At 42.1% G+C, this 24,550-nt stretch overlaps 2 protein-coding genes across 3 annotated transcripts; one reads left to right on the top strand and one right to left on the bottom strand.

The window, feature by feature from the left end:
- Positions 1-226: 226 nt before the first annotated feature.
- LOC134296452 (uncharacterized) lies at positions 227-2,315 on the bottom strand. Of its 2 annotated transcripts, none has more exons than XR_010003205.1 (2): positions 522-2,315; positions 227-437 (listed from the first exon to the last, which is right to left on the bottom strand). XR_010003205.1 is itself a non-coding variant. In XM_062971480.1 (2 exons), the coding sequence occupies exons 1-2, from the start codon at positions 1,887-1,889 to the stop codon at positions 432-434; spliced, it is 1,050 nt and encodes a 349-aa protein (XP_062827550.1). In that variant the 5' UTR covers positions 1,890-2,315; the 3' UTR covers positions 227-431. The 2 variants fall into 2 exon arrangements, 1 of the variants encoding a protein (XP_062827550.1); XM_062971480.1 differs by having other exon boundaries at positions 846-2,315.
- A 1,794-nt stretch (positions 2,316-4,109) lies between these two features.
- cdc37 (cell division cycle 37, HSP90 cochaperone) lies at positions 4,110-23,383 on the top strand. The gene is made up of 8 exons (XM_003216393.4): positions 4,110-4,301; positions 11,291-11,572; positions 13,472-13,577; positions 14,403-14,518; positions 18,330-18,452; positions 20,059-20,241; positions 20,961-21,032; positions 22,091-23,383. The coding sequence occupies exons 1-8, from the start codon at positions 4,200-4,202 to the stop codon at positions 22,241-22,243; spliced, it is 1,137 nt and encodes a 378-aa protein (XP_003216441.1). The 5' UTR covers positions 4,110-4,199; the 3' UTR covers positions 22,244-23,383.
- The last annotated feature ends 1,167 nt before the right edge of the window (positions 23,384-24,550 follow it).

The raw sequence follows: 24,550 nt of genomic DNA, 5'->3' as shown, positions 1-24,550 counted from the left end.
AGACAAGGGCTAGGCAACGCTGGCCTTAAAAAGCAAAAAGGGGCAAGAAAAACGTTCAAAAGATAAACCGGATTAAACCGGAGTTTAATCCGGACAAAATCAAAACAGCTTGCTTCAGCCTGAGAATAAACAAAACAGAAACTGGTGAACAAAGAGTTCAAAAGAATGTAACTAATTGGCAGCAGATGCTTCTCTGCTGCCAGCACTATGTTTTGAGTAACTTACTCCTCCACACAGCAGGCAAGGTTCCAATACAAACACAACAGCCGAGGATTGAAGCAGTAGCGTAGTCCCAGTTCTTTCCGAAGGTCGTAAGGCAGAAGCAGACGTTTGTAGTTCACCAAGTCCAGGTAGGAGAATCCGAGCCCGTAGTCAGTTCAGTCCGTAAATCCAGAGTAGCAGATGGCGTCCGTCAAGAAGACGACGGAAGGTCAAAGCTATTGAGATTAAGCAGAGGTTGCACAAACAAAAGCCCACACAATTCCTCCCGCCGTCTGAACCCAAATTCCAAAACAACTTACGTAGTCAGCACACGAAACACACCCGTCTTCAGGAAAACGTCCCACACAGATCCCAAGCGTTCGTCCAGATTACCTTGCCCAACGCAATTTGCAATTGCTCCCAAGCCCCATTTTATGCCAGTTACAAGTCCTCATCACTATCAGCTGCCCTTCTTAACCCGGGCGTTTCCTCATCACTTTCCTCATCAGAGCTGGAACACCTCTGACTACATCCCCAGCTGTGGATCCCGTCCCATCCCTCCAGCTTGTCCATGGGTCTAGTCCTGAAGGTCCCCAATCATCTTCCATCCCATCATTGCCAGTGGCACCCAATTCCTCCCTTACCCGAGTCCAATCCATCTCATCCTCTTCCGAGCTCACCACCTCTTCCTCCATTCTCTCTGTAAACCCCTCAAAAGAATCCTCGTCAGATGGTTCTGCAAAGATATCTCGCAGCCTCTTTCTTTCTCGCTCCTCGAGAGTATCTGACTCTCGAGGAGTCTTACGCCCACGCTTCCCTGTAGCAGAGCCATGAGGCTCAATCATAACAGAGAGCCTTGAAGATCTTTTCACAGCTTCTACAAACAGGTCATAATTTTCTGTAGAAGGTTCTATATCAGAAATAGCAGCTTCCAAGGTCTCTGTAAACTTTGTCCAGTTAGCTTTATTGAAGTTATATCTTCTGCGGAATGGGACACTTTTTGGTCTTATAGCTGCATATGCTACGTAGCATATTGGTCTGTGTTGTGTGTTAGGTATCGGGTTTAATACCCTTTTGATGCATTGCTGGATTATGCTTTCCTTTACAAAAATCAGATCAGGGTTATAACCACGCTTCCATCGGCCGCTATTAAAAGATGGTGGTAATTTACTGTCATGGAGGAGGCTCATTCTACTGTTGTCGGCCCACGTTAGAACTGCTTCACCATTTCTATCATCTTCATCATAGCCCCAGACACAGCTATGGCTATTGAAATCTCCCACAATAAAATGGGCTTCATGATTGTGGCAATTGGTTGGGGGCGTAAAATAGAAATCAGCCCCAGGTGGTTTATAGAGTGATGATACGGTGCAACTATCAAGTTCCACAGATAAGATTTCAATATTGTTCTCTTCTGTGAAGGAAGTTGCAGAGATCGCTACACCAGATCGTACAAAAATGGCACTGCCATATTGTCTGTGAGGTCGTTCCACTGCCAGTTGCATTCCAAGAATTTTTGGTCTTCTCATTGTGATGTCTCTGTGTGTTTCCTGTATACATAGGATGTCACACGAAATGTCCTCAGACATTTTGGCTAATAGTTCTTCCTTAGCAAGTGACAAACATTCTATATTAATAGACATAATCGTTAGCAATGGTCTTGATAAAGACCTTTGGTATTCATCCATTCATCCAATGCTTTTGGGTGTGGAAAGATTGGCCGCTTACAAGAAACGTTGCCCAGGGGACGCCCGACTGAATTTACTCAATCTTTGGGGAGGCTCTTTCCGTGTCCCCCGCATAATAGACAACATATTATGGGTAGGGGGAATAACAGGAAAACAGGGAGAAATGATCTTACTCCTTCAATCCACCCTCCCCCCATAAAATGGACTATTCTTCTTTTTCTAGCACCCCTAGTGGCCTCCGCCCAGATAATGAAAGAGTACCAGCCTGGTATTTCCTTGCTTCCCTTGCCTCCAAAAGCCCTTTTTCCAAGCTTCCCTTTCCCCAAAAAGCCTTTTTTCCCTAATCTTCCTCGCCGCCCCTTGCGTTCCACTCAGGGGATGTGGGGGTTGCTCCTATTATTATTATTATTATTATTATTATTATTATTATTATTATTATTACTATTATGACAAAGGCTGGATGGCCATCTGTTGGGTGTGCTTTCATTGTTCTTTTCCTACCTGACAGAAGGGTTTGGATTGGATGGCCATGAGGTCTTCCACTGAAATACTGTTAAGTTTATGTTGGTCAGACGTTTGCTCATGCCTGATAAATATACAGTATATTATATATATTATACATATCTTCTTTACACATAATCTTTACACATAAGACTGAAAAATGTGTATGTGGAGGAGATGTCTACTTACACAAACAGCTATAGTTCCTACTGAGCAGGAGACACCAATGGCCTTCCCTTCACTGACATTGCAGGTTATAGTGAGTGCCATGAACGTGTAGCCCAAACCCTGCCAGTGACCCCCACAAACACCACTCTGCCCGCTACACCCAAGTGAAGGCTTTTATGCGGGAACAATTTCATCCTAGATGTTCTGTTTTTCCTCTAGAATGGACATCCCTGGATTCCTTAATTTGCATGACCCCTCACACTGCCTCTCCTTTAACCCTTTCCAGCCCTTTCCTATGGCAGAAAGTAAACAGAGGAATTGATCAGCAACTGAACAAGAAGTTTGTGGAGAATTCACCACGATTTACATGAGTTGTACTTGACCTACATCCAGAGAGCACTGTTAACCCAACCAATAATGGTTCTGGACCAAACTTGCCACAGATAATGGGACTTGCAGTACCTTTACTAATACTTTGACCCCCACCAACAATGGACTGAGACCAAACTTGTCACGGAGAGGCATCATGACCAACTGAACATACTGCAGGGGTTAGTGGGAATGGATCTTGATTTTGGGAGTTATAGTTCACCTACATCCAGAGAAACTGTGACCCTCTACCAACAATGGACTTGGACCAAACTTGGTCAAGTTATAGTTCACCTGCATTCAGAGAGCCTTGAACCTAGCCAACAACGGATCTGAACTAAACATGGCACACAGACCCAACATGGTCAGCTGTGCATACTGGCAGGGTTTGGGGGTGATTGTCCTGGGAATCTGAGAGTTGTAGTTCCCCCTTAACCAGACAGCACTGAACCCAGTCAACACTGGATCTGGACCAAACTTCAGTGATATCACCTAACATCCCAAAACACTGAGCCATGGCAGTTTAAAGTGGGGTCGAGCTGGATATATTCTACAGAAGGCTGGAGCTACACTCCTTTAAAAGGCCCCTTCCACATACAGTAGAGTCTCACTTATCCAAGCCTCGCTTATCCAAGTTTCTGGATTATCCAAGCCATTTTTGTAGTCAATGTTTTCAATATATCGGGATATTTTGGTGCTAAATTCGTAAATACAGTAATTACAACACAACATTACTGCGTATTGAACTACTTTTTCTATCAAATTTGTTGTATAACATGATGTTTTGGTGCTTAATTTGTAAAATCATAACCTAATTTGATGTTTAACAGGCTTTTCCTTAATCCCTCCTTATTATCCAAGATATTCGCTTATCCAAGCTTCTGCCGGCCCATTTAGCTTGGATAAGTGATACTCTACTGTAGCTATTTGTTTTGAAATGGAGTATTTGGCAGTGTGGACTCAGATAACCCAGTTCAAAGCAGATATTGCGGATCATCTGCCTTGATGTTCTGGGTTATATGGCTGTGTGGAAGGGCCCTCGTCCAGCTTCATGATGCAGAAACTGGATATGCCACACAAACAACAAAGGGAAAATTCTACGGAACGGGACCCAAAATCCGGGGCGGCGCATCATTCTAATTCGTAGCTCTGTTGTTTCCCAGGTTGCGTCACAGAGAGAAGCAAGGGGAAAAAGGGAGAGAACGACGCCAAGTCTGGCGGAAATGACGCACGAGGCATAGCGGAAGTACGAGCCGCCCTAGCTACAGCGCCATGGTGGATTACAGCGTGTGGGATCACATCGAGGTGTCCGACGATGAGGACGAGACTCACCCCAATATCGACACGCCTAGCCTCTTCCGATGGCGGCACCAGGTGAGGTGAAGGGAGAGGGCGCCCCTCGAGAAAGACGGGCCTCGCCCTCGGAGCCCCTCAAAGGACTCTGGCCTGGGCCTCAGACGGCGGCCTTCTAGTTGTTTAGGTCTCCAACTCGGAGAAATCCTGGCCGTTGAACAAGCTGGCCAGGACCTCTGAGAGTCGGAGGCCCAAAGAGCTGGAGGGCCGCCCTTTGAGAAGGCCTGCTTGGCCCATTATTGCGCGAAGAAAGAATCCCCTGAGGCCCCTTCCACCCAGGGCCCTTCCACACAGCCCTGGGCTATTTTGAGTCCACACTCAGATACTGTGGGATTTTCTGCCTTGATATTCTGGGATATAGGGCTGCGTGGAAGGGCCCACAGCTGTATAAAGTCCAGCTGTGTGGAAGGGACCTCGGTGTTAAATACCACTTCCATATTAATTTACAGTCATTTTCTTTTATCCCATTTGACAGGTTTTGTAATTGTCTTGCTTGCCATATCTCATCCCATTCTTTCTCAGAGCTCTTTACCACAGTCATATAAACCAGAATATCAAGGCAAAAAATCCCACAATATCTGCTTTGAACTGGGTTATCTGAGTCCGCACTGCCATATAACCCAGGGCCTTTTCACACAATCATGCAATCCAGAATATCAAGGCAGATAATCCACAGTGTCTGCTTTGAACTGAGTTATCTGAGTCCATACTGCCATATAACCCAGGGCCCTTCCACACAGCCATATAATCCAGAATATCAAGGCAGATAATCCACAGTGTCTGCTTTGAACTGAGTTATCTGAGTTCATACTGCCATATAACCCAGGGCCCTTCCACACAGCCTTATAATCCAGAATATCAAGGCAGAAAATCCCACAATATCTTCTTTGAACTGAGTTATCTGAGTCCACACTGCCATATAATCCAGTTCAAAGCAGAAAATATGGAATTTTATTCAGTTCAACAGATTCAGTATAGTCTCACTTATCCAATATAAACGGGCTGACAGAAAATGTTGGATAATAAGGAGGGATTAAGGAAAAGCCTATTAAATGTCAAATTACATTATGATGTTACAAATTAAGCACCAAAACATATTTTACAAGAAATCGACAGAAAAAGCAGTTCAATACATGGTAATGTTATGTAGTAATTACTGTATTTACGAATTTAGCACCAAAATATCACAATGTATTGAAAAGGCAGACTGCGTTGGATAATACAGAATGTTGGTTAAGCGAAGGTTGAATAAGCGAGACTCTACTGTGTTGGTATCCACAAGGTTCTAGCTAAGGACAAACAGACTGAGAGATAGCTTTTTTTCCTAGAGCTATGTTGAACTCCATGGTTTCACATTGTTGTGGCATTGGGGGCTGTGTAGTGGTGATTGTGGTGTGGAGGGATGGGTGTGTTGTTTTCTGGTATGTTCTGGGGAAGGCATTTAATTTCGTTGTGTAATAGCACAATGACAATAAAGCTATTCTATTCTGTATAACTGACAGGAGAGGGGAAATCCTCTGGATGGAATCCTGGATGCATATACGCTGCAGAAGTACTGTAATGGAGTTTGACTCAACTAATTGCCATGATTCAGGATTCATCAACACTGTAGAATGAACCCAGTTTGACACCACTTTAACTCAATGCTATGGAATCTTAGGAGGTGTATTTTGATGGGGCACCAGCACTCTTTGGCAGGCAAGGCTGAAGACCTTGTAAAACAATAACTCCCATGATTCCATATTATTGAACCATAGCAGATAAGGGTGGCAGTGATGAAGGGGGCCGTAAAACCGAATGATGGATGTCGTAAAATCTCACCACCTGGCTTCCCCCTCCACCCTTCATCCAACATCTGTTTTTGGACACGAGCTTAAATAAAGCACATTCAGCTTGGCTTCAGTTCACACAGAACTAGCGCTTATGTTTTATTTACAATATTTACAGCACAGCCATAAAAAGCATCTGATCTTTAGAAAAGTTTTCTTACAAAGTTCTTCTCTTCTTGACACAGACTGCGTAACTTGCATTCCTTAACCGATCTTATTTGTGCTTTCCCCCTCTATTGCTGTAACTCTTAAGCTCCTGGAATAACTTTTACATGCTTAAACTGATGGCTGTTTTTGCTCAAACATCAAAAACACATCTTACACTAACAAAGGTGATGTCATTCCACAGTGTGTATAGTGTATAGATGTGCCCTCAATGCTATGGAATCCTGGGAATCTTACTCTTTGGCAGAGGCCTTTTCTGCCAAAGTACAACTCTTATTATTCCATAATATTCAGACATAGCAGTTAAAGTGGTGACAAACTGTGCTAATTCTATAATGTAGACACCTCCCCCCTCAGTCTGAGAAACTAATACTGCACACGATGGGCAAATGGTCTAACAAGGGAGCTTCATGTATGTTCAGCTGAGTAAAGGCATACCTTCATTCTTAAAGCAGTTCTTTTTGATAGTCTTTTTATACATGCCCATTCTTCTTCCTTCCTTATCCTCTGTCTAGCTGTAAGTTTTTTATTAACAGATTTACCACTCAGAAGTTGGTGGGGAAGGACTAATTAAAATAGGCTTTCAGTCTTTTGTCTCTTCGAGGACACAGGGCGGGTTATAAATAAAGTTATTGTTGGGCTGCTGCACAGTGTGTAGAGCAAACCCCAGTTGTTAACTATGAGTCGTTTCTAAGTCGGATGTTTATAACTCAGGGACTGCCTGTAATTAACCTCTGTTCCCAAACTGTGTGTGCCATCTTGGGAGAAAGGCAAAATATAAATTAAATACATTTGTATGCTGTGTTTCTGGTGGCTTACATTGCTGTTCAATATGGTGTTGAGAGCTAGCATTTTCTTTTCCATTTTGAAGGAATTAATAGATCCATGCCATGCCTGGAAGTGTCCCTGGTTGAACAGTGGTTTGTATGTTTTCAAGTACATGTGTGCACCATCAGGGCTAATGCATTGTTACGGTATTTATCTCTGGCTTTTTGAGCAATTAAAATTATGCTCTAGTTTCCAGCCGTCCCCCAAATAACCAGAGAGCGAGAAGCCCTGCCTGTATTGAAGTTCATATGTACTTGACAGTACTTACTCTAAGAACTAAGCAAAACAAGTTCAAACAGTAGGAATGATTGATTGAGACAACATCATGTCTAATCTAATTAATTCTAGCTTAAACTATCCATAGCTCATGATGTCAGATCATATGCTCTGACCTCCTTGTATGTGGGCTGGAGAACTGAGCCTAGTGGGATTAAAGTCTATTTTCTACTGGACACAGGATGCTCTGTTAAAGACTTGCAGGCATAGACTCAGTATGAAAGACCAGAGGTTTTGGAAAACAGGAGAGATGAGTTAAGGCAAAAAGTGTCTATATTGTCAAATGGGAATGATTGAATAATTGCTCCCCAGGAATAATCACAATGAGGACATACATTTTCAAGTGGAAGGAGATCCCAACAAAGGTCGCCCTTTATCAGTTCCTTCGAAATCCATAGCTTCATTAATAACAGCTGGCCTCCAGTTAGAATGCTTGAGGGTCAGGGCTTCCTAGTTTTGGGTGTTTGCACCACATTTTTAAAAGTTAGCTTGAGTTCATCTTACATGTATACAGGTTAAACATTACAAAATTATTTTTAAAATTATGTAAAATTACCTTCAGGCTATGTGTATAAGGTCCTAAAGAAACGTAAATGAATTAAATGTTTAGACTTTAATCCCATCTCCAAGATAACTTCTTATGTACATATATGTAAATAGATATACAGTAGAGTCTTGCTTATCCAACGGTAGGGTTGGGCAAAAAAGTCATATCCGTCATATGTCAGGTCTAATTTACATGTTTTGTTGCTTTCGAATGCGGTTCCGATGCGGGTTATCCCGTCGTGTGTATCCTGCGATTTCGAACTGGTATAGCCAATTTTTCTAATGGCATCGTATGTTTTTTGGAACTAAGGCCATGCATTTTTAAAGCGTTCAAACTTGGTTTTGAGGGAAGTTCAGCCTAGCCTAGGCTTGCCTCCCTGTGGCCAATCGCAGTGCACATTTATGTAAGGGGAGGTGCTTGTACGTCCTCCATGAAAAGCGACTGCAGAGCTCCTTGTGGCTTATTCACTCTCAGGAATTGGGGAGGGGGAGGTTGGGTGCTGGTATAGCCAATTTTTCTAATGGCGTCGTATGTTTTTTGGAACTAAGGCCATGCATTTTTAAAGCATCCAAACTTGGTTTTGAGGGAAGTTCAGCCTAGCCTGGACTTGCCTCCCTGTGACCAATCCCAGTGCACGTTTATGTAAGGGGAGGTGCTTTTACGTCCTCCATTAAAAGCGCCTGCAGAGCTCCTCATGGCTTATTCATGCTCGGGAATTGGGGGGGGGGGGGGGAGGTTGGGTGTTGGTGTGCTCTCAGGCAGGAATTTTCTGCTGCGCCATTGCTTCCTTGCCTGCTGGGCAACTGGGCATTGCTGGCTGCTGCGCCAATTGCTTGGGGCCAGGGCAGGGAGGGCATTGAAAGAAGATACTGGGAAAAGGGTTGGTGGGAAAAGGGCAGGTATGCTGCTTTTTTTTCCCGGGTCAGCGGGGCCGCCTGCCAGTGCTTCCGTTTGTTGCTGGCCGGCGGCCCAGGCCTATTGTTTATTTGCTTGCACTTTTCTTGCAGCCTAGGCATTGTTGGCTACAGGCCCGGGTTCATATCATTGTGTGGCTCCATTGTTTGGGGGGGGGGGCTTATTTTTCTTTAAAGATTTGAATAATAAAGAAGGAGAAGTAAAGCAACACAACGTTTTATTTTAGATCCCAAAGGTTGGGGCTGGGAGGGCGAGTGTGCCGCTTTTTTTCCCCGTGCGGGGCGGCGGCCTATTGTTTGTTTGCTTGCCCTGGCTGTGTTGCATTCCTTACAGCCTGATGGTGGTGGGCATTGCTGGCTGCAGGCCCGGGTCCATTCCTTTGTGCGGCACCATTGGTTTTTTTTTGGGGGGGGGCTGATATTTCTTTAAAGATTTGAATAATAAAGGAGAAATAAAGCAACACAACGTTTTATTTTTGATTGCAAAGGTTGGGGCTGGTAGAGAGTGCTACTTTTTTTAATTAAAGGACATCACTGTGAGCAGCTAGTAGAAGGTTTTTGTGGGTGGTAGGGGAAAGGGCTTATTTGTTGTGTGTTTGTGGCCTTGGCCATGTGGCCACTGGCCAGGCCTCCTCAAGGGTACTACTCCAAGGCTTACTCAAGCCCTTGTCTGTCTCTGGCTTTGTGTGTGCCAGGGTTGCATTGCAAAGCCCATCACTCTCTCCACCCGCATCAATACCTACCAGGCAGGGCACTCCAAATCCAGGAGTGCTTCGCAAGTTACACTCCAAGCAGGCCCCTTGTGTGCCAGGGTTGCATTGCAGGGACAGATTTCTGCAATTATTAAAAAATGGTTTCTTATATAAGCTATGAAAATTCACCAAAAATCAGAAGATAAGTGAAACGTTCTGAAATTTGGTGAGCTAGCAGTGTTAAATGTGTTCTACCACTATACCATGTTTGAAGATAGTAGCTCAAAAAATGAGGGCGGGGGATTCCTGTAAATTCCCCCCACCCCGGGGCTGTTTTTGTCCATTGTGTATGCGCATCCGCAATTAACGAATTAATTTCAAATATTCGTAAAGTTCTGAAAATTTTTGGATCAAAATTCGGAAGTAGTTTCAGAAACGAAGCACCAGCATCCCCTACTTTAGAAGCGAGTATTGAACCATTTTTTTCATGGATCGCACATGCCTAATAAATAGGCTGGCAGAACATTGGATAAGCGAAAATGTTGGATAATAAGGAGGGATTAAGGAAAAGCCTATTAAACGTCAAATTACGTTATGATTTTACAAATTAAGCACCAAAACATCATGTTTTACAACAAATCAACAGAAAAGCAGTTCAATACATGATGACATTATGTAGTAATTACTGTATTTACAGGAGCCCCCAGATGGTGTAGTGGACTAAGTGACTTGAAGGTTGGGTTGCTGACCTGAAAGCTGCCAGGTTCGAATCCCACCTGGGGAGAGTGTGGATGAGCTCCCTCTATCAGCTCCAGCTCCATGCGGGGACATGAGAAAAGCCTCCCACAAGGATGGTAAAAACATCAAAACATCCGGGCGTCCCCTGGGCAACATCCTTGCAGACGGCCAATTCTCTCACTCCAGAAGCAACTCCGGTTGCTCCTGACACGAAAAAAAAACAAAAAACAAAAAAACTGTATTTACAAATTTAGCTCCAAAACATCGCAATGTATTGAAAACATTGACTCCTAAAAATTGACTACAAATAAAGATAGAATTGCATAAAATGAACTCACAGTAATAACATTATTGGAAGTTAAATCTGTAAAAAGTTCAGTCCTGTGAATTTAAAAAAAAATCTGTGACCCTTGCCTGTCTAGAAAAACAGTTGTGGATCTGGGTGGGAGGCAGACTGTGTTGGATAATACAGAACGGATGAGCAAAGGTTGGATAAACGAACCTCTACTGTATGTATATACAAAACAGTACTGGTCCCGAGCATTTTGGATAACGGCTACTCAACTAATATCTCCTTTGTACATAATAAGGAGGAAAAATGAGACATTATAAAATCATGAAAGGTCAGCTCTCTAAGGGATGTATAAACATATGTGCTGCTCTCGCAGTTTAGAAAAACTGGGTAGAGAAAATACAAGCCATTGGTCATGAGAGTCCAGTTTCCAAATGAAGGGGCAAGAAACAAGTTCATTGATCTTAGAATCATAGAATCAACTCTTACAACTTGGTTGTTTAAGAAGATTTGTGGTTGTGGCCTGGGAAAGACAAGGTTTTTTTTAATTAGAAAGAATAATAAATAGCTTCTATCCTATTAAAAGATATTACGGTATCTATTAAGCAGCTTTGTATCAAACATCTTCTGTGTTGAAGAAGCATATTTCTACCATAAAGAGGAAATTTTTGATAGTTCGGTGTCTCAGCCAGACTACTATATGTTGATTGAAGTGAATCTATTTTCCAGGCCCGGATAGAACGGATGGAACAGTTCCATAAGGAAAAAGAGGATGTGGACAAAGGATACAGGGAGTGCAAGAGGAAGTTCAACGAATGTCAGAGGAAGATGAAAGAACTTGAATTGGCCAGCACAGAGAGTTCAAAAAGTGAGCTGCAACGGCTGCAGACAGAGGCTCAGCAACTCAAAAAAGAGGAAAAGAGCTGGGAAGAGAAAGTGAATAATCTCAGGAAGAAGGAAAAGACTATGCCATGGAATGTGGACACTCTCAGCAAAGATGGTTTCAGTAAGGTGGGTTGAACTTGTTGGGGTGGGCTTGCCTTCTCTCTTTCTCTTCTTTTCTTGTTCTGTTTTCTGGCTTTGATGGATTTGTTCTCATTTGAAACTGGAAAGCCTTTTGACTGTCTCCAAAGCTAAACTGTGTAGTTATGCGAAAGGCATACTTCCACTGCAGTAATTTCTAGGATGAGTATTTTATCCCTTTGTAGCAATGAGATATTTGGCCATAGCCCCAGAACTGAGGGCATTTAGTGCTAATTTGAGAAGTAGATACAAGACCCATAATTAAAGCAATTAAAACACATGAGGTGGTGTCCCATGAAAGAGTGATATAGATATTTTACAGATAAAAGAATCATGATAGTTGTGTAAACTCTTTGGCTTTCAGTGTGTTTTGGAAATCAAAGGAAAAAGCCAAAGTCATTGAGTTGGCAGAGTTCCTGTGCCTGAATAGCTGTTTGAATTGCTGCCAGGATACCCAGATGACATAATTTAGTTCGCCAGAGTTTTCCCAGATTATCATGAGTGTACTCCTGAGAGATACTAAACATGTTTGTAGGGGAAAGGGCTGGATGATAACACTTTTGGACTACTACAAAGGCTGCCTCTTTGTGTTTTTGCAGTCCTTTTTCCATTCACAGACTACTTCCAAGAGAACATGACTAGACTGCTTTGGAAATCACACTGGCATGAAGGACTGCTTCTCCCTACACTGCAGTAAGGAGGGGACAAGAATAATAGGGAGGAGAAAAGAGAACGCATGAAATAGTGGGAACCTGGGAAAGGATCTTGTAGCTCTTCTCTTTAGGTTAGGGGATGCACAATTTGATGCTCTCTGGATGTCCGTGTACAGCAGGGGTGAGAATTGTGTGCCCTCCAAATGTTGAACTGCAAGTTCCAAAATACCCTATGATTCCCCATTATCACTAGAGCTTCTGAGTATTAAAGTTCAGCTTCCTTTGAAGAATGTACAATTCCAACCCTAGATGCAATTCCTATAATTCTTGTCAAGAGCAGCTGGAGGGCATCAAGTTGCCTAATGCTTTATTAAGTTTTTCTGAAGGAAAGGGAAACCCCCAGTGGCGCAGTGAGTTAAACCACTGAGCTGCTGAACTTTCTGACCGAAAGGTTGGCAGTTCAAATCCGGGGAGTAGCGTGAGCTCCTGCTGTTAGCTCCAGCTTCTGCCAACCTAAGAGTTCAAAAGCATGCAAATGTAAGTAGAGCGATAGGTACTACTCCAACGGGAAGGTAACAGCTCTCTATGCAGTTATGCCGGCCACATGATCTTGGAGATGTCTACGGACAGCGCCAGCTCTTCTGCTTAGAAATGGAGATGAGCACCAACTTCCAGAGTTGGACACGATTGGACTTGATATCAGGGGAAAACCGTTACCTAAGGAAAGGGAATGCTGAGTTTTTAACAAACATTGTCTGTAATGTGACTCCTTGCCCACAGCTTAAGGCTGAAAACCAAGTTGCACAAAATTGTGGATGGTGGATTTATTACTTCTCTGGTACAGAGATAGCATTCCAAATACCAGGTCTTGCTTCCTTAATGGAAGCAAAGATGAGAAACTGGCTCTAGAAATATATTGTGATTAATATTCAAAGAAGCCTCAAATGATATTTGAAAACTGTTTATTAAAGTCTGGGGCACTTAAGACCTTGCTGACATATGTTTGGGTCAGCTGAATAGGTTTGATGAGCCATGAACTCTGGGCTTTCAGAACTGGTGTAATTGTTTAATTTGTGCTCTTTCTTCTGCTTTGTTTCTTCATTCTTTTCTGGGTTGTCCCCTTTCTTCTTTGTCTTGTTTAGAAATATCTCATCAGCCCTAAGAAGGTCCTGCCAACTTTGACCACAGGGAGGTAACAGGAGTGGCACTAATCAGGCTTCATTTGCTGTTGCAGAGTGTTTTCAATGTCAAGCCTGAGCAGCAGGATGAGTCCGAAGAACAGAAAGAGAAGAAGCACAAAACATTTGTGGAGAAATATGAGAAGCAAATCAAACATTTTGGTGAGTCAAATATATAGTCTTGCGTGCCTTGTGGATCCCTAGTTTTTCCATTCCCAACAAACGTATCTGGTATCTCTAGGATGGAATAAATGTCTCTTAATCGTGTTGACATAGTAATGTTCATAATCAGAGTTTGCTTCTAAAGGAGACTTGCAAATAAAAAGATGCATTGATAAGAGTTTTGAGTTCACATGGCCTCTGTGTTTGTGATCAAGACTGCATGAGGCCAATGTGGGCAATTGCAAATACAGTTGTTGAGGCTGGGGTTCATGGGTAAACATGATGTGACTGCACTTGATGTATTCAGACAACATTTGTTGTAGCAGGGCTACCAGTTGCTTGCTACTTCAGTAGAGTCACTTATCCAACATAAATGGGCCAGCAGAACGTTGGATAAGCGAAAATGTTGGATAATGAGGGTTTAAGGAAAAGCCTATTAAACATCAAATTACTGTACATTATGATTTTACAAATTAAGCACCAAAACATCATGTTTTACAACAAATTGACAGAAAAAGTAGTTCAATACACGTTAACGTTATGTAATAATTACTGTGTTTTAGCATCTTTGTCTGAGTCTTAATTGTTTTCATGTTCAAATAGAGGACCAAATCTATTTAATATTTATCCCTAATGCATTTCTCCCCACAACCATAGCTATTTGTTACTCCTCCTGAACTCAGGTTAAAGTGTAGAATGTTGTTCTGCTATATAGCACCTGCTATTGCTGTCATTAGTATGTCAAATTCTGAGTTTAAAGCCCTATGGAGCTTTTGTGCCTAGAGGAAAAAATCTGATTTGATGTTTCCTACTTCTTTTCCAAAGGAATGCTGCGGCGCTGGGATGACAGCCAGAAATATCTATCTGATAACCCCCATCTTGTGTGTGAGGAGACAGCCAATTACTTAGTCATCTGGTGTATTGATCTGGAAGTGGAAGAGGTGAGTGAGGCTGATGCAGCTTCTCTGAAAGCTGCAGTAGAAAGTGCAAAAGGCTACTGGATCTATCTTGATAGATTAATCTGATTGATGAAAGGATGTGGTGGAAGCTATAATTCCTGGAGACATCTGTCACAGAGGTTTTTTGTCTGATCCACAGACCTCTTTTGTGGTATATGTGTATATGCAAGTGCAGCTTTTAATTGTCAGAGTCCCCCAGCTACCTGGCCAATGCTACCTGGGAGATTCTGGAAGCTGTAGTCCAAAAGAGTTTTTTTCTTAAGCCTTTCCTTTTGTTAGAAACACAGAATGTCTTCCCAATATGTTAATATAGACTAAAAATAAAGGGGGAAATGTGTCTTGAAAAATGTGAGATACTGCTGGGCAGATTCTTGAAGGCTTCCTTCATTCGATATTATTTCAAATTTAACTTTCAAGGCACCAGGTTATGAATTTGAACATTTAATATGTGTTGATGTGAAGTGGATCCTAGCAATTATCAGCATACAGTATTGTTTTGCTCTTTAAGCAGTCAGTTTGTGCACTTTAATAGTTGACTACCTCATAAACAACTATTGTGGCTTTTCTAACTGAACAAGTTGCTTGGTTCTGTTTTAATAGGTTCCCCCAGGCCAGTGGCATCATTTTAGCTGTCATTTCATGCCTGTATTGTTGCAGTTACTCTTGCTTGGCAGCCAGCTATACAGCCACAAGAGGGCACTGATCTAAAAGGTGGCCTCTTGAATTTGTTGAAAGATGCTGATGGTTGATATTCTGTGTAGAGAGGGCAGAATGGACAGTTAAGCTTCCTGAGCTTTTTTTGATTGGGGTGGGGATCTTAAATAATCAAATTCAAAACAATAAAACAAAAATGAAGACTAGGAGTATAATGAATTTTGTTGGTATAGAAAATTGTTTAAATCCTGTGAATTTGGATTGATGATAAGAACAGATTTTATTCAGAGTTGCTATTATGATGCTCGTCTCTTAAAATTTTGCTCAGAAGAGAAATTGCTTTGAGGAAACTGGCTAACCTATAATGAGTAGTTAACAGTAGATTATATATAAGTCAATGTATGTATGTATGTAGGTTAGTATGTACTGCAAAGATCTTGATGGATTTGGAGCACACATACCCTTCATTATCCAACTCAAAATAATTGCAGAGTCTGAACTAAATTGGTTATTGTCAGGTGAAGAGGTCCTTTGTCATGTGACTGGGAACAAAAGGTTGTGAAGCAGGTTGCCTGTTGCTAGGTGACAAGTTTATGGGGGAAAGGGAGGGGGGAAGGATGAAGGAAAGAAAACAAGAAAATGGAGTGAAAGAAAGGGAGAAGGGAAGGAGGGGAAAAGGACAGAAGGAAGAGAAAGGAAGGGGGAAAGGTATGAATTGCTATTAAAACATGATATAGAGGAAGAACAAGTGAAAGGCTGTATGGTTAAATGGGTTCAAAATATAGGTACACAAATCCAGTTAGACCAGGGGTCCCCAAACTTTTTTAACAGGGGGCCAGTTCACGGTCCCTCAGACCATTGGAGGGCTGGATTATAGTTTTTTTTTAAAAAAGCTATGAACAAATTCCTATGCGTACTGCACATATCTTATTTTGAAGTAAAAACAAAAACAAAAAAGGAACAAATACAGTCTCAATGTTAATAATAATAATCATCATCATCATCAAAATAATAAAGAGGGTTGGAAGAGACCCCTTGGGACATCTACTCCAACCCCCTTTTGCTTTTGTGCATCACACCATAATCAAAGCACCCCTGACAGATAGCCACCCAATAACAACAACAACAACAACACCATAATAAACATGGTTGGAAGAGACCCCTTGGGCCATAGAGTCCAACCCCTTTCTCCCTTTGTGAACCAAAACATAAAGCACCCCTGACCAACAACAACAATAATAATAATACACTAAAAATCAGGGTTGGAAGAAATTGCTAGCCTTCAAGAAAAATGAATCCACGACAGGGCTGCAAAGGAGGGAGCCTATGTGGCAAGATAAAACGGGAGCCCTCTACCTTTTACCACAGGCATGCCTCTATTGTTTCGCCTCCTCCATTGCAGGAAGGCGTATACCAGGTGAGGGAAGAGGAGGAAAAGGAGTGTGCGAGGTGAGCGAGGAGGCAGGAAAGGCACGCATCTTTCCCTCCTCTCTCGTTCCGTGCAGGCCTTCCTCAGCGGTAGTGATGGGAAACTGCCCGTGGGGCAAAGGAGGAAAGGCCCACGCCTTTTCCTCGCCCCGTGAGGCCCTTCCTCAGCAGCGGCAGCAGCGGGAAAGGTGCGTGCGCGACGAAATGGCGTGCGCCTTTCTCTCTTCTCTCACCCCATGCGCATCTTTCCCACTGCCTTCCTTGGCGGCGGCAGCGGGAAAGCTGCCTGCAAGGTGAGGGAGGAAAGTCACACGCCTTTTCCTCGCCTCGTGCAGCTCTGCCTCGGCGGCAGCAGCAGGAAAGGTGTGTGCAGGGCGAGGAAAAGCCGTGCACCTTTCCTCCCTCACCCTGCGCTCACCTTTCCCGCTGCCTCCCTCAGCGGCGGCAGCGGGAAAGCGCCCCATGCGGCGAGGGAGGAATGCCTTTTCCTCCCCCCGTGCAGCCCTTCCTCCATGATGGGAAAGCTGCCCGTGGGGTGAAGGAGGAAAGCCGCACACCTTTTCCTCGCCCCGTGCGGCCCTTCCTCGGCAGCGGCAGTGGGAAAAGTGCCTGTGGGGCGATGGAGACAAGAAAGGCATGCGCCTTTTCCTCCTTCTCCACACTACACGCACCTTTCTTGGCGGAGGAGGAAGGAGCCACCACCGCGGGGGCCGTACTTTGGAGACCCTTGAGTTAGACTAATGAGTGAAGATGTAGACAAAGGGTTTGAAGTTTACTTTTAGTAATGATTTGAAATAAAAACATTAGAAGATGATCTGCAGATGGTACTTTGCACCAGAGAGACTTTCTAAGATGTATAAGGCCACTTCTAGTAAATGTTCGAAATGTGAGCATAGTGTTTGGACCTTTTATCGTGTGTGGTAGTCTCGTAGGAAGGCCCAGAAATATTGGACTCAGGCACATTTGATGCTGGAAAGTTTTAAAGATTAAGTTCACAATTAGATGATAATTTTATTTGTTGGGCATGCTGCATAAAAATTTAGAAAGAAAATGTGGAAGGTTTTGTTATGCTCAGAGATGAAAGGAATCCGTTACCCAAACACAAAAAGAATGTCTGATGAAGATCTGTTAATCAGCGGAGATGGCCACATTGACTATGCTGATTAAAGATAAATCTTTGACTGACTTAAAGAAAGATTGGAACTTGTTCATTACCTATTCACAACACCTTTGGGGCATTGGTCAGCTGTAGGATTTAAGAGTTATGCAAGTGTTGCCAAAAGTAGAAGTGGAACTATATAATATCATTTTAAAAGAGTAGATTAATAAGGCACAGAACCCCTCAGATAGAGAGTGGGAAATTTGTAGATTTGTTTGGTGTGGATTATTTTGTTTTTGTTTTTATGAGATTGTGCAGGTTTCATTTTTGTCTTTGTTTGTTATTTAAAAAGGAGAAAGAGAAATGTTTAAAGCCAAATACTGTAGAGCAAAAATGTTATTGTCCATCTAAAGCTAGTTGCAGGCGAAGCCAGAGAGGAGAAATTCTACAATCATCATGCTGTCACATCCAACTAGCCCACGCACCTCTTATCAATCTGCCAAAGTGATAATAAATTTGCTTCTGTGGTAGGTTTTTAATGCATGCATTACTGAGAAGAGAGGTGTATGTGTACATGTAAAATTACAGCTGTTCTTCTCTCAATTTATTTAGAAGCATGCCCTGATGGAGCAGGTAGCTCACCAGACTATAGTGATGCAGTTTATTCTGGAGCTGGCCAAGAGCCTGAAAGTTGATCCTAGAGCTTGTTTCAGGCAATTCTTCAGTAAAATCAAGGTAAATAACTACTCAGGTAATTAGGAGGTGGGCAGGGGGCAGGACTGGAGAGACATCCTTTAAATACAGTAGCGTCTTGCTTATCCAACTGCTTATCCAATATTCTGTATTATCCAATGCAGTTTTTGTAATCAATGTTTTCAATACATTGCAATGTTTTGGTGCTAAATTCATAAATACAGTAATTACTACATAACATTACCATGTATTGAACTGCTTTTTCTGTCAATTTGTTGTAAAACAAGATGTTTGGTTGCTTAATTTGTAAAATCATAGCGTAATTTGATGTTTAATAGGCTTTTCCATCATCCCGCCTTATTATCTAACATTTTCACTTATCCAACATTCTGCTGGCCCATTTATGTTTGATAAGCAAGACTCTACTGTAGTAGCTATCTAATGGGCTGCAAAACAGTATTATAGCATCATTACTTAACATGATGCTTTACAAGTAAAAGAACAACAAAATAGTTCCCTGCCCTCAGGCTTAGAAACTAAGATATGACACAAAAGGAAAAAGGGATGGCAGTGTGGGAGGGGATTAAGTCCAACCTAGAGACAGCACGATAAAACTTACCAGTAATTTCCCTTACTTCATTGCTGAACCTGTCTTGCAGCTAGTGGCTTGTGTGGATTGAAGTTCACAGTCCTCAGTGCTTCATATTCTGCAGATGTACTGAGTAAGCCAGAACAGTGTAGACAAATATGTCGAGTTTGTTTTACAGTTTGATTTTCATAGCTAAATAAGTTCTCTCCTGTTGCTGCATCCATTTGGGAGCCATTTAAAAACCTGCACAAAAACCGTGTATATCTTAAAATACACATATGCACGCACGCACACATACTGGATTTTCCAACATGGATTTATTTATTAAATGTATCCCCCCCCCCTCCAAGAGACAGTAAATTTTGCACATGCTTTCTCACTTGCAAGCAGTGCAAATTTCCATGGGGGATGTTTTTAAATTGAAAATGTGAGCACTGTTTATGAAAAGGTTAATTGCCGAACACTGTTATGTTAAACAATGTGCTTAAGTTTGTGTAGTAAAAGTTAGGTATGTTTGTATATTTAGTTTTAAAAGATCCATGCAAACCCCAACCCTGCCACCAAAACGTTTTTTTAATACTCTCTCTAATGAAGAACATTTCATGGCACAGGGGCCATAGAGTAATGTTGATTGATAGCAGCTTGATGTAAAAAAAAAAATGGACACCTTCTGGTTTGTGGTTGACACAGTGCAGCCTTCCAGATGTTTGGACTGTAGCTCCCAGTAGCCCTGGTCAGTATGGTCATGGTGAGGTATCCTGGGAAATGCAGTCAAGCAACATCTGAAAGGTGACGTAACTGTCTGAGTTCACCAAATTTTTATCCTAAGTAAATTTTGCAATTAGTGAGAAAAATGTAAGGTATCACAGTGAACAAAGTATGAAAAGAATGGTTTGTAGAGAATTGCTGTGTCTCTTACTGGAAGAAAGGGATGTCTAATTCAGTAGAGAGAGTGTGTGACTCAGTTTGAGCCTATATTGAAGAGCAGGATATCGTCTCAATAGTTTTGTGTTCACACTTTCTTTTCCCCCTCTTCCTCTCTTCCCAAATTCCACCCAGACTGCTGACCAACAATACATGGAAGGGTTTAATGATGAGCTAGAATCATTCAAAGAGAGAGTGCGAGGCCGGGCTAAGGCACGCATTGAAAAAGCCATGAAAGAATATGAGGAAGAAGAGCGCCAGAAACGCCTGGGGCCGGGTGGCCTTGATCCAGTGGAAGTTTATGAGACACTCCCAGTTGTGAGTATTGCTATCAAGTGTCAAACAATTCATGATCTCAAGCTTCTGACTCAGAGGTGGCAACTCTGTAGCCCTCCAAATATTGAAGTGCAGCTATCAGCTAGTGTACCCTGGTGAGGGTTTTTCGACATTGCAGTTCTATCAATATCTAGTTGGTTTCCATCCTTGCTGCATAAAATCAACCCTTTTGTGTTGTATGTATAGCCTGTATAGATGTGCGTAGTCAATGTAGATAACATTCCATTCATGGTCAAGTTTGCAATATGCTTTTTGAACTATGGTGAAGCAACAGGTCTCACAGATGGCTAAATACAAATTTGATCTGTTTGGTCTGCTGGCAGTTCCTGGACAAAAGTTTTCTAAGCTTGGATTCGAACTGTAATAATATTTTTGGAAAGCATATGCTCTTGCTGTGAGCTTTGAAAAGCCTCTGCTTGCACTTTCAGTACAAGATTGTATTACAGGGCATTTCCTCCCTTTGCTTCCTGCCTTCCTTTGTCTGCTCCCTCTCAGTGTGAAATGTGGCTTGCAGCTAAAGCAGCAGGTATGAAGCAAGATAATGCTATTGGGCAGATGCCCTCACGGGAGTCAGATTTACATTCTCCAGGTGGTGCGCCCTGACAGCATTTTGTACCATAACATAAAGCAATGAAAATAGGGTTTGTTTATCTAAGCAAATTATCTCCTCTGCTAACCATACTGCAATTTTCTCTTTCCAGGAACTTCAGAAATGCTTTGATGTGAAAGATGTGCAGATGCTTCAGGATGCTATTAAGAAAATGGAACCTGCTGTGAGTATCCGCAGAGCTGTGTGATGAACTGTCCTCCCTCTTTTAAATGTGTCCAAACTGCTGCGAGATATATCATTCCTTCTTATTTAGCTATGTGCATGCTCTCTCTCCCTAGCATGTACTCTCCCTCCCCATTCTCCCATGATACATTACCCTAATCTATAGATGTACTGAAAACAGAAATGGGCCTTGTTGTGAGCATGAGGCGAAAGACTTGTCTCCTTCCCAGGAATTCTTTCTATATACACATGTGCAAAATTACACTGGTCCCTGTCATTTTCATAATGTTATTTACTGCTGTAAAGCTCAAATATCCTTCTAGGTCTTCTGCTTATGCAGGGTCGATATTTGGTCATTCCTGTTATAGGAACTTGGTTTTTTTCCTAGTTCACATGGTTTTTTAGCCATCAACAAGTTTCATTTGGAATAATACTTGAACCTGAAGGAGCCACTTTGGGTTTTCTGATCAGTTTGTTCCTGACAGTCCCTGCACAGAAACACTGCGATAGTGGCCAGTCACTAATCTTTCTGAACATTATGAGCTAGGGAAATGCTTACAGTCATTTGGGAATCACAAACTTTGCCTCTATCACTTATCTTCTTCCATAATTATTGTCTTTCTTTCTGGATGCTATTACTGTCTTGAAAACAAGAAAGCCTTTTTCAGAGCAACCGTATACATTCCAACAGTGAAATAAACCCCATTCATTCCAGTTAGGGCTTGCTTCCAAATAAGTGGATATCAAATTGTAGCTGAATATGTTCCAAGCATTCCTCAAGGCTTTTAGATTTATTACAGTAATTTAATTTATATAGTCGAGAACTCCAAAATGGGACCACGAAAATCCTTAGAATTCTTAGGTCTTCTAAAGCAGTATAGGCTGCTGGTGTCTAATTTGGGGGAATGAAAGGGATAACTGTATCCAATGGAAACAAAAACATTGCCAGTCTCTAATATATTGGGGAAAGATGCCGGTTCTCCACATCAGATAGCTTGAAAAGCACTGATCTGAAGTATAGTAAGCTTATGGCCTTTGATGTTCTGTGTTCCATTGCAGGAAGCGAAATACCACATGCAGCGATGCATTGATTCTGGCCTGTGGGTGCCAAATGCACGAGGGGCAGAAGGAGGAGAGAATGGTGACAAACCTGAAGGCGTCTATGAAGAGTGTACGAAGGAGAGCTGTGAGGAAGACAAAGGAAACCCCTGAAGCTTTGGCCAGATTATCTGTAAAGCAGATACCCCCTGCCAACCTTTGTTAGTTCCTTCTTTCCTACCAAACTATTCAGCAATGATGTGCTTTACACACTTAGACACTTCCTAAGTTGTATGAGCAGCCTCTTGACTGGAGTTTTTGTTCACCATCTCCAAACACCCCCTTCCCCGAAACCTTTCAGCATTGCTACTGGTTGAAACAAGCATTTTAGGGAACACAGTGCAATTTCACAAGAGGTTGGCATGGCAGGTTGGCCTTCTGTCTTGTCAGGGGCATGCCAATTGGTGTGATAGTTACAAATGTGCTGTTCTATCTTGTCTTTTTGTTTGGCAACCAGTTATGGCTTTTGAGCAAATAAAATAGCTTAAACTGGAATGGAGTCAATAGGTGCCAGCTGTTTTTTCACTTGAGATCCAAATTATTCATTTTCTGTCTCCTTTTGGAATTGGCTTCTTGAAAAAGGGCAGGGTGCATAGTCGGGTAGTAGAGAACACGAGATGCAGGTGTAAAGTCTCAATTGTTTCCCTTAATGTCTCAGGTTAAACTATCTTACGTAAGAGAGATGAAAAAAAGATGTTTCTAAAACAATGAAAGCAATCGAGTTCTGCCTACTCCTCCAATTTAGCGTTAATATTTATACCGGAAGACCAACAAATTCCTGTTCAATGTTATACACTGGAATAAACTTTGGTTTTGTAATGTGTCTTGGGAAGATTATAGCTCAGTAGTACCTGTTTGGGATCCACGATTCAGCCCCTGACATCTTCAGATAGAACTGGAAAAATATGTGCCTGAAAAGTTAGAGAACTATTTGCCAGTCAGTCTTGATCATACTGGGCTAGATGGAAAAATGGGTATGACTCTATTAAAATACGTCTTTTAATATTCTACAAAAACAGTCTGTAGTATTTTAATGCACCCTGTGGTCTGTTTCCATTACAGTGCTTGTAAGTAAGATGATTGGCCCGTTATAATAGGTGCAAACAATTAAATAGTTCTTTTTTGGAAACTAAAGCAGATTGTAAACTGCCTTGAATATTTCAGGGGAAGGTGAGGAAATGAATTTAAATAAATTTGTTCTTGTTAGACTTGCTAGGTCATTTAAAGTGTAATAATATTTATGCTTCTCAAGCATTTCTGTGTCTTGTCTTCCATTATGTGTGACCTATTGTTTCAGTGTGAAGTACTGGAGAAACAAACTGGTTTCAGATAGAAAAATAGCTGTGGCATCTGGCTGCTTTCAAATATATTTAAGTGCCACGGTAACGTTCTGTGGAATCTTGGGACACACCATTTAAAGAGAGGTATTTAGAATTCTCAGTCAGAGAGCTCCAATACTTTACAACACTACAAACCTCAGGATTCAATTAAAGTGGAAAGATAGTGTTGTGATTGTGTAGTTACAGAGCAACTGTTGTGAAGTGGTTCAGTATTTGGACTGGACTAGGAGACCATGGAAGTCCACTGGATGACCGCAGGAAAGATATACTTTCTCAGCCTTAGAGGAAAGCAATGGCATCTCCCCCCCCCCCCCCCAAAAAAAAAAGCATACACACACACACAAATCTTGCCAAGAATACTCCCACAATAGGGTTGGCATGAGTCAGAATCAACCTGAAGACACACAATAACTATTAAGTGTATGAATGGACCCCATGTATGGGTAATGTGTGGTCCTGCAGAGCTTGGGCTGCAACTTTTGATAGCTGTAGCCACCAGTAAAATGGTGAAGGGCCATTGGAATTGCAATCGGCAGAGGTTCACACATTTGCCTTCTCTATTCTGTTGCCTTTTCCATATAATTTGTGTTGTCAAAGGTTTTCATGGCCAGAATCACTGGACTGCTGTAAGCTTTCTGGGCATGTTCCAGAAGCATTCTCTCCTGACATTTCACCCACATCTATTGCAGGCATCCTCAGAGGTTGTGAGCTCTTTTGGGCATTCCACAGATGTATAAACCTCACTTGCCTAGTTTTCAACAGACCACACAATCTCTGAGGACCCTTGCCATAGATGTGGGCAAAATGTCAGGAGAGAATGCTTCCGGAATATGGCCATACAACCCCGAAAACTCAGAACTGAATCTGTCATACTTCCTTTTCTTTACAAGTTATACTAGATGTCAGAACCCATACTTTTCCTTTATACAAAAAGTGCATTTTAATTGGTTTGTTTGGTTCCAGAATTCCACAGACATTTATTTGTACATCCAACAGCTACTTTGGGAACCATTCACTTTTCTCATTTTGGTAATGTGACATAGCTCTCTAGCACAGGCGTGAGTGGAGACCATCTGGTAAT

This window comes from Anolis carolinensis, chromosome 2, assembly GCF_035594765.1.
Source record: "Anolis carolinensis isolate JA03-04 chromosome 2, rAnoCar3.1.pri, whole genome shotgun sequence".
Classification (NCBI taxonomy): Eukaryota; Metazoa; Chordata; class Lepidosauria; order Squamata; family Dactyloidae; genus Anolis; species Anolis carolinensis.
This window is presented reverse-complemented; position numbering and strand designations above follow the sequence as displayed.